The sequence below is a fragment of the Rutilus rutilus genome (assembly GCF_951802725.1).
Source record: "Rutilus rutilus genome assembly, chromosome: 20".
NCBI classification, from domain to species: Eukaryota; Metazoa; Chordata; class Actinopteri; order Cypriniformes; family Leuciscidae; genus Rutilus; species Rutilus rutilus.
This window is the reverse complement of record NC_140225.1, coordinates 8,501,473-8,512,525: the sequence shown is the minus strand read 5'-3', so window position 1 is coordinate 8,512,525 and position 11,053 is coordinate 8,501,473. Positions and strand designations below refer to the sequence as shown.

The following is an 11,053-nucleotide window of genomic DNA, read 5'->3' as shown; positions in this document are numbered from 1 at the left end:
AGCAATGAAATATTAATAACTGATTATGTTGTAGCTTTTTTTTCTGCATAATAAAATATAACATGTATACTGTAGTTTGTCAGATAAATACCTTAAGTTTATTGTTTTGTTCTTCCCTCATATTTAAAATATTTATATATTTTGATGGTTTAATCAAACTTGTAGGGTCATTAAAAACCAATTCCCCCTCCGGACATCACTTTTGGCCACTACTGTATATTATTATATTTGAGTCAATACATTAAAGCTGCACAATTAAGTCTGGTTCTACTGACATATTTGATATATACATTATAAATATTCCTCAGAGAAAAATAGGGGGGAAATAAAGAAATGTATATTTTCTCTATATGTAGGCTATATCAAGTCTTTTAACCAAGGATCTGATTTTGGTTTCTAAGCAATCACTGTTCAAAAAAAAAGCAATCAAGCAACCTCATTAGTCCTCAGTTCCATCCGTGTTCTATTGTTGCTCCTGATGAGCAGATGAGAATGAGACAAAGAGCTGGAAGGATAATGGGACATTAGTTGCATGGCCAGAACGATTGGGACAACGGCCCAGTGTTTTTTAAACCCTGCAGATCTAGAGAGAGAAATCAAGCTTCTGAAATGACAATTGGTCCCGATGAAAATGCTGGACCATCAAGTCAAGGTGGGGTCAAACAGTGCCAGACAGCCCGAATACACACACACACAATATCACTCTCTCCAGGGACAAGACATTTACCCGCTGCCCCATGTCATGCTAACCTTTCTGCAGTTTTTACTCTGGGAAATATAAAATGTGGTCTCAATCTTGTTGACGCTATATCATCTATAAGACGGTGTAGAGAAATGACAATAAACCATCATGACTTTGGTGTCACTCTCAGATAGGAATATGTGTCGTCTAAAGTTAGGCCTATAAATCATTGAAAAGTGTCTAATAAAAGAGGATTTATTAGGTACAATCAAAGGAGCAAAGGGAATGCAATCATTACCTGAAGGAGTTATTTCTAGATCTAACTGCATTGATTCAGTTGATTCAGTGATGTTAGACAATATGATTGAATACTTGAATTCAAAAATCATTTGACTGAATAAAGCAATTTAAATGAAGCACATATACATCATGACAGGGGTGAAATGTGTATTGAAGCTAGACGGAGGTTACCTGGTCGTCCAGTCAAACTGCTCGAAATGGCAGATAGATTGTCCAATTTGCCTTGTTTCTCCCTGATGACCCTGATGGTTCCTACCAGAGTAAAAGAAAAGAAACTGGATGGTCCATTCTGCAGCATTATGCAACTCCTGTGTAGAGAAGTTATCTTGAAGCCTATTGACTGAGGTGAGATAATCAGGTGAGATAATTGCTCAGTTTTCACGTCTGAGGTAATAATCTTAATATCACTTGCCTCTGTTATAAAGCTAAATAAGCCTTTTTTGGAATAAGACAAACATAATGGTAACAGGTTGAACTCATAATGCAGTCAGATGCATAACCTGGTGACATTTCAAAAGTCGAAAGAAAAGGAAGAAATGAAAAGCTTAAAAGTCCTCTAAAATAGGATGTTTCATCTTAACCGGCATGCATAGACGTTACATTTTGCCGGAATCGTTCACATAATCCAAATAGTGAAACAGAACTTAAATTCAAAGAAAATGGTCTAATTCTGCACATCAGTGTTTTTATGTCAGATAATGATTTTGATTAAATGGTTTGATATGACAGCTTCGGGTGGTGCGTGGAGTTTCAGTTTTATAGAAAAGGATGTTGCTGAAGGAGGGGCAGTCACTGTACTTCACTATGACTATGAAAAGGAGCTCCAACACACAAAAAAAGCCCATCAGTGTATTCTCTGTCTGGCTCCAATACACAAACCAGAACTCATCCTTGATTTTGGTTGATGTCTAGGCATAGGCCTATAGCAACACATTCTGTCCTTACATGGCTTCTTTTTTTTTAAATGATGCATTATAAAATCATGTTCCTCACAATTAAAAAGGAAACCTTGCTCACAGTTGATGCAGTCACCTTAACCCTAAGAGTATACATTAGAAACAAGGACCCCAAAAGTGGGTTTTCACAGCGACGCAATAGAAGAACCCTTTCTTAAAGGTTCTTAAAAGAACCATCATTTTTTTCTTAGTGTGAAGAACATTTAAAAGAAAAAATTTGAACATTTTCCATTTAGTGCAATGGAACTCTCAGTTGAAATTGCACATGTTGTCTAAAGTACATTTCTTGAAAAGTGTCTAATAAAAGAGGAAAAGCACAAACAGAGGAGCATGAGAATAAATATGCGATCTAAAATTACAGTATCAAGAAAGTAAGTTCAGTTCCACTTTAGGCAAACAAAGATTCATCTCTGTTAAAAACAAAAACTTGCAACCTGCAATTGTCACCTTAATGAGCTATTTCTAGATCTACCTGTTACAATTCTTTTTGCTGGCGTAACCTAAAATAATTTGGTCAATTCAGCAATGTTAAATAATATGTTTGTCATTGTGAAAACCCCATTTTGAAGCCTTTATTTTTAAGAGTGTTTGAACCTTGTTTTTAATGTTTACTCTGATTAGGGTTAAAAATAGGCGACATTGCACACATGACTGAATCAACTGTGAGCAAGGTTCCTTTCTTGTTTATAATGCATAATTTATAATAAAAGCATATAGGACGGAATGTGTCGCTATGCTCAGACATCAACCAAAATCAAGGATAAGTTTTGGTTTGTGTATTGTTAATGGTTCTTCACAATCGATGCCAAAAATGAGTGAACCTAGGCCCTATTACTTTGAATGACACTCTATTTAAAGACATTTCTATTGCTATATTTAGCAAGACTTTTGTTAAAACTTTAAACGGAGACCCAAAAATAGTAAAGTAGTTGATGATAATAAAGAGAAAGCCCTCGTAATAATGCGCAGGCGCGCAAACGCTGCTGCCCAGATGTGCTTGCTGAGGATTCAGACGTGAGGACTAAACTGTCATGTAAACACCGCCTCGCACGGCGTGATTCCCTTCTTTCAAGCCTGTTCAGAGAAACATGTTAACAAACAAGGGAAACTTCGTCTTGGTGGTCAGACGCTGAGCGCGCTGTTTGCGCTGTCCATTAGACGCGTTGGTGTCAGGTGCGCTGCTGTAATTAGAAAACGCGCTGGTCAAAGGAAGAACTGTTTAACTGTGCTTTAGCAAGTCCTCTTCACTGGACTTGTCTTTTAGCAATGAGCACGTAGAGTTTGCAGAGCTGACTATAATCCTCCCTTGAAAGAGCGCGTCTTTGTTCTAAAGCAGCGTTAGAAAGCAAATCACTTCCTTTAGTGAAGCCGCTGCTTTTCATCTGTGGCGTTTCATGTCCTAATTGAGAGCCAGTAATGGGACTCCCTCTTTACATAAGTGATTTCCTCCCATACACTGGTCCTCAACATCAGTCTTTGTTCAGACATGAATTCTGGTCCAGGCATTATCTCCACAAATGCAACCATAAGTGATAATTATTATTTTTATTAAATGTTAAATTACATTTTCAGCTTATTTTTAATGGACAATGGTTCTGAACAGCAGCAACATTCAGATTCGAACCTGTTCTACATGCAAAATCATTGAAGCATTGTTTAGGCTATATAACCTGGGAATAGCCAACGCTAGCCTAATTATTTGTAATTATTTGATCATATGTATATTGTTTTTTATATATAATTGTTGGTAATAGAAAAAAAGCTCAAATAATAACAATTAACAAAGATAATAATGATGGGAAAAGTTGTACATAGTCTTTCACTGCAAGCACCTGCTCTCTTGGTTACAAATTGAAAGATTTTTTACAGTGTCCTTATAAAGCGATATAAAAGTTGCATGTCTGCATTAGAAATGCAAGGCTATATTTTTGTGTCATGCTATTATTCGAGTTTCTGCTCTGTGTGACAGGCTGTCAACATGCAGTTCCGTCCTAATTATTCTTTGTCCGATATCAAAAAGTAAAAGTGGTTGAAGGAGTTAAAACGTTAAGAGAAGCTTAGAGGTCACGTATCATCACTATCTTATTTAGTGGACTTCTGTAGCGGAAATGTAGAATAGATTATCTGCTCATCTGAGTTACTCGCCCGACACTAAGTAAAACCAGCGTGTTTCGCACTCAGAGTGAGAAAACTGAAGCCCAGGTGCGGCAAATCTCCTCTCCAGTTTTCGGGCAACACCAAAACGGACAAAAGCACAATTGGCACAAGGTGCAATACGCGCCAGCGCCTGATTGAGGGAGGAGAACTGATCAATGTGTTTACATGAACCACAGTGGTAGAGATTTCACTATTATACCTACTTTCATTTGACACCTCGAGACTGAAACTGGAAGTGAATTCTATAACATTATCCACAACACGTAGGTGTGATGCTACCGTGGTCTGCGCTGTAAAACATCTTTTCATCATTATGCCATAACATCTTAGTTTCAATCCAATTAACTTATCACAATCATTTCTGCCAGTTCTATCTGATTGGATGAGTTTCAACTAGTCTGGTGTTCTTCATCAACTTCAAAGCGGTTAATAAGTTCACTGAACTCATGACAGCACCACTTTTAGGCAATTAAACTTATTTAATATGGGCTAAATTATGAATTAGTTCACTAACCACGAATCAAATATTTGGGTGACAATCTGGAGTCTTAAAGACTGGCAACGGGCTTTCATAGAGATGAACGGGCTGAGCGTAATGTGATTAGTAGTTTTTTTTCTTTTCTTTTTTTCCTTTTCTTTGACTTCTGAATGTGAGAGTATTTGTTCCGCTGCGTGTCGCATTCGGCGGTACCCTTTGAATACATGAAATAAGATGATTTGGGTAACATCAATGCACTCTCACATAGGACGTTTCTGTGGCGCACAGCCATGTAGGAATTTGTAGTAAATCTGGACCTCCTGGCTCTCGGCTCTTGACCCCCTCTCTGTGTTTCTGGGCTACCTCCGGGGGCATGTAGTGCAGAGGGCCATTAGGATATTTGACAATCTCAGCTTGTTACAACTCCATCAGTTAATTGGATCCCTTGTAGAGCCGCTCGTTTGACTCATCTGCCACTTAAAAAGACAAAAGCGCGCTGGGGGTCGTTCACACCTCGCGCCCCCGAGCAGGTATAAAAGAGCCACCGGCTCTCCAAGCTACATTCCACTCCGTTCTTCACAAGCTCGAGAACATCTCTTCGGCGGATAACTTTTAAGCAGGTTTTTGGACTTCTTACCTACCTAAACAGAAGCCATGCAGACGCCTGGAAGAGCTTATGAAAACTTTGGACAATCAATGCGCCCTCACGCGGCTTTCAATCCGGACTATGCCACTTCATCGAAACAGAGCGCAGGGAAATCCTTCACAATCGACGCTCTGCTCGCGAGACCTGATCATCTGGAGAGAGACAGGACAAGTGTGTATCGGAACATAACCAGTCAAGCGCCAGTCTCGAGCTCTGCCGTCCCATTAGCGGCACACATGTACTCGCAAATACCGCACTTTGCGTACAACCAGAGCATTATGCACACGCAGAGTGGGTATCCCGTGTTCTGCTACCCACCTTACAGCTACCAGACAACATGTCGTGGAGCTATGTACTCACAAGGTATGTGTGTTTGACAGATAGAGCCTACTGTTAGGAATCATTTTTACAAAGATAAAGGAACAATGTTATAATGCCCTAAGTTAACCAATGTCATTTTTTTTTTCCACGCACAGATGCTGTACTGGCCAAAGCAGCAGTCCACTCTCACTATAAACACAAAGCAGGAAAATCAAAGCGCATGCGCACAAGTTTTACCAATGAGCAGCTGTCCAGACTGGAGAAAGAGTTCGCACGGCAGCAGTACATGGTGGGATCAGAGCGCTTTCTCCTGGCATCTGCTCTCCAACTCACTGAAGCACAGGTAAATGCACATCAGTTACACTGTAAAACTTATTTTTTTTGCTGTACTTACATTTTACGCAATCAACTTGGATATTTAAGTCATTTCAACTTAAATCACATTAAACTGAGTTTTAAAAGCTAGTTTTATAGCTAACTTCTATAAAAAAAAAGTTCAAAATTGCTTAACTTATTTTGATGAGTTAAAGCAATGTAAAAACATATTTTGTCATAACTTATTGATCATGTATTTTTTTTACAGTGTATGAAATGATCTCCGGTTTTGCATTTATATTAAACATCTAGTCCACATAGATCTGACATTAAACATTCTTTCTTCTCGTAACTCCAGGTTAAAGTTTGGTTCCAGAACAGACGCATCAAGTGGAGAAAACAGAGTCTTGAGCAACAACAAGCCAAACTAGCCAAACTAGGACTCGCCGTGCCGCCAAAGAGCCCTGGGTCACAGGGAAGAGAGGATGAGGAGAGAGATTTCACAGAAGAGTCTGATGTAGACATCGACATCGACGATTCACTTCAAGACTGAGAAAATCTCACTCGCTGTTACTTTTATGCAGAATGTTTTTGTACATACTCGATTTTCTCTAGATGACACAGTACTCTATATTTGTACAAATATTTAATTAATAGATATATATTTAAGGTGTTTCTATTACACACCATTGCTCTTATAAGGGCATCTTTGTTTTCGTTAAAACGTTTGTATATGGAAGAAATAAAGGAAATATATTTTTAAAAATGAATTCATGTTCTTCGATGCATCTCTTCATTGTAAAAAAAAAAATGATCACAAGTTTTTAATCTTTTGTCTAATCAACTTAGATAAATAATGTGGTTCAGATAGCATAATATTTGGAGTTTCTATTTATTAAACCAATCTCCATTGCATTAAAAATAATAATTTCAGTGAACTAAGCATTAAGGCAACAACTTAGGTTTTTTAAGTTAAACCAACAAATGTAAACATTTCGTGTCTATCACAAAAAAAAAACTGTATATTATGTATATATCATGCAATATCCAGTATAATGTGATCAGTCACAATATAGTAATCAAACAGAGTAACTAACTGTAGAAGGCTATGCATAAGATTCAGTTAATTTGGTAAATTGAATGGCTTATTTTACATGTAATTTATAATGATTTTGCATACCAACACATACAAGATACCTAATAGCTCAGCAGTAATAATCCAACATGATAGAGATATATTGTAAAGATAGTAAATCCAAATTCATGTGTATAGCTAATTTAATTAAAAGCATAGATATATTTTTATCAGGAGGATAACTGAAGTTGAGTTTGCAGCACATTTCCAATTATACATGATTTAAGACAATAAAATGACCTTCACAATCACAATAAAAACTGAGCAAATAAGCATTTATAACCCAAAATAAGCTCTATAAAAGATTTTTAAATGAAAAAAAAAACCTCTATGATGCTATAAGGAGAACTCCACGGGTTAAATGATGAACACAATTCGACTCATTTGGAACTGTTGAACTTTGCTGATGTGACAAAGTTGGATGAGAAGACAAAAAAGAGCTTATCTGAGTTCCAAGGGCAGCTGTTGGAGCCAGGTAGTGTGTCTCTCCATTGTAGACAGAGCTTTTTAGACATGGTTGTGTCTTCTTGTTGTCTCTGCTCTGCAGCAGACTAAGACATGCTAAAGCACGTTAGCATGGCGGCTTTGTGCAGTGGCTGGCCTAATAGTCTTGATAAGGATGGATTAGTAATCCTGCTCTAAGAACACACTGATTACTAGTTAACAAACTCGTCACAATGTTTCTGTTCCACTCTCTTAATCCAGTTAAGCCCTGAAGGCAAGAATACAGAAAGCCTAAAGAAATCTGTTCAATGAATAGTGTTTCATCATTAAAATAACACTGAATCAAATGATCAGAGATAAGGAAAGTCAAGTGATTGAAACTTATATGATATGACCTTTCTGTCTGTTTCACGTGAATGGAAATTTTTATTTCATGATGCAAGTCTTAGACAAAAAGGTTCATTGGGGTTTATTGACTCAATTTTAAGGAATGCTTCATGCAAAATTTACAAAAATTACGAAAGCAAATGTATTATATCAGTGAAATGAATACTATATTTTAATTCGATAATGTTTTTTATTTAACATTTTGTATTTTTAAGGGATTTTATGGTACTAAATTATCCATTTATTAACTTTTTTGAGCATAGACGTGAAAATTAAATTTCCAACTTAAACTGTCATAAATCTTGAATGCTTTGGGGCACAGACTTAAGTTTGGTCTCTTTTTTTAAGACGATTTTAAGTGTTATTGTTATGAAAAATTTACAAAAACACCTTTTTCCATTTTTATATGAAGTAGCCTACATATTTTCCAATGCGGCCATTTTTGACCACGAACAATACATATGCGACTATTTTTTTGTCAGGACCATTTTTTAATCATGTCCATAATTGTTTTCTTTCACACAGCAAGTGCCAAAACCTCCAATGAAGTTATTAAAAAAAAAAAAAAAATCTAAATTTTTTTTTAACATTTTCAGTCGAAAATTAACTAACAGCACCTGAGAGCTAAATGATTGCATAATACTTAAATGTTTAACATGTTATTTAATTTTTTTCCAGTGATAAACATTTATGAGCTGTTTAATTAATAACATGTCATCAAAACTTTTTTTGCATTAAAACAAAATTAACTGATTAAAATGTAATCCAAATGGGAACCCCTAAAAGGTGAAGTGAAAATGAAGTGAATACTTTTAAGGTTCTAGAATCTTTTTTTCTAAGAGTGTAGAAAAAGGTTAACCCTATTGTTAAAATTTTTACAGATTTTGAAAAATGTAATTAAAATGAAAACATTTACTAAAACTAAATTAATTATTTAAAACTAAATCCACAAAACAATCCCATCATGAGATATATGAAGCACCTGACAGAACCCTTTAAGGTTGGATAGAACCTTTACTGTAAAAAAAAGTATAGTTTAACTTAAAAAAAAGTAGATAACGGTCGCCTTAACATTTTGAGTTCTTTGAAATAAAAAATTTGTTAATACAATGAAGGAGATTGGTTTAATCAACATAAACTCAAAATATTATGTTCTCTGAATCACATTAAATTATCTAAGTTGATTTGACAAAAGAAAAAATTTAGTGATGACATAATGAAAATACATGAAATGTTTATTTTTACAGTGGTAGAGTGTATTTAAAATGTTGAATTAAAAAATAAAACTCTGAAATTAAACAATGCATACATTTCTGACCAATAAAATGTTCACCTTGCGGTAAAGAAAAATGCTTTGATGATATATTTATGAGAGTTTACAGGAAGATTTCTGTGCTGCAACACTCATCATTGGCCCATGGGTTCCATTTCACATGATTACTACCTTTATAGAAGAATAAAGCCTATTATGAGAGCACTGTCATGGAGACCTCCTTTCCTTAATCCTAAATCCTCTTCAAACAGGTACTTCTGGCAGCCCCCTATGTCATGCAGAACATAAAGATAAAGACGGAGAGAGTAGAAAAGAAAGAGAGCTTTGAGGAGCAAGAGCAAGAACCCATATCTCTTCCTCGTCAGTTTGACTGATTGCGTGGATGTGAGCGCGAGTGTTCGTTTATGTACAGACAGACTTTCTGTGATGTGATCTGATGTAATCTCGCAGTAGGAAAAGATGTCCAACAGGGAGGGGGACCCTGGGAAAAGCCACAGGACAGAAGCAGCAGGAAAAGGGGAGGAGAGCTCACCGTTCCAATTAGTCATCTCTCACCCCCACAAACCACCTTCAGGGCCTCCGTGTGCCCCCCACTGCTAGTATTAGCACAGTGTCTCACTGTTTCAGGGATGCATCATCCTCTTATCTAACACCCCTTAGCTTACAGCAGCTCCCTTCATCCTCACAACACAGATTTAAAACCCTTGGATCAAGGGATAAAATTGGTTAATAATCATGCACAAACAAACAGGTGAAATCCTGAACAGACAATAAAGCATGTGTCTGTGTAAGCCGTTTGTTACTGGTTATACTGATTATGTTTATATGATTTTACTGAGCCTAATTATACTAATAATGTGGACTAACTGGGGAAAATAACCTAAAATGTTCTACGCCTACTCTTAAGAATAAAGGTTCTTTATTAGCATCAATGGTTCCAAGAACCTTCAACACCCATTGCACAAAAGGTTCTTTATAGTGGAAAAGGTTTCTTTAGATTATTAAAATGTTCTTCACACTAAGAAAAAAATTGTTCTTTTAAGAACTGTTCACTGAAAGGTTCTTTGGGGAACCAAAATTGCGAAAACCCCACCTTTTGGAACCTTTATTTTTAAGAGTGTAGCTACACTGATTTTACTCAAGACCAAATATTATAATCAACTTAAACCCATTGTGTTGTACAGTGCGTATCATTTGAACGCAAAAACTCTTTTTGGCGTATTAAATATCATTCGTGCTATAGATACGCACTTTCATGAGATCGTGTTGGTTACACTAACAAAGCCAGGTTAGATAGCTCGTTTATGTAGGCTAGCTAATAATTGCAGATTAGCCTACCACTTTTTTAGTGTAGGCCTACAGTTAGTTTCAAATCTTCACTGACAAAAATGACAAACCAATTACGTGATTCTCACCTTCCATGTAGAGAAAACACCTTCTCTTGCCACTAAACAGTTAAGAAAGGAACATAAGATTTGAGTATTTTGGCGTGGAAACGGTAAAACGTTCGATTTTGCATTTTATTTGCAGCGAAATGTTCGTCCACTCAATCTAATGGTCATTAACATTAATCACTAGCGTTTGAAGTACACGCACGCCATTGTGTCTTTGTGAAAGGTTTAGTGTGTGAACACAATGACTTCTAACGCGTTGACTGAAAGATGGACTGAAAGGAGCACAAGGCGAGGCCCTACTTAAATCGAGCACTTTATGCTAATGCGACGCTCTGTGCAACATTTCAATGAGGCCTTTTACTCAGGAAATTGAGCCGTTCCTGTTTTCCCAAGCTTTCAACGACAACAACGACCATTAAGACCGACGCAAGTGCCATTTCGTAACAAGGACGGTTTCTGGGCAGAATGTGCGCAGCAGGAGATTCCCAGAGTAAACACTGGGAAAAGAGATACATTCACATTAATTTAGTTGAACTGCATATCAGTGCTTAATGTAACAGTCAGA

The 11,053-nt window shown here is 36.6% G+C and overlaps 1 protein-coding gene across 1 annotated transcript; it reads left to right on the top strand.

The window, feature by feature from the left end:
* The first annotated feature begins 4,647 nt into the window (after positions 1–4,647).
* Positions 4,648–6,656, top strand: noto (notochord homeobox). The gene is made up of 3 exons (XM_084392036.1): positions 4,648–5,582; positions 5,696–5,883; positions 6,214–6,656. The coding sequence occupies exons 1-3, from the start codon at positions 5,228–5,230 to the stop codon at positions 6,406–6,408; spliced, it is 738 nt and encodes a 245-aa protein (XP_084248162.1). The 5' UTR covers positions 4,648–5,227; the 3' UTR covers positions 6,409–6,656.
* Positions 6,657–11,053: the final 4,397 nt, after the last annotated feature.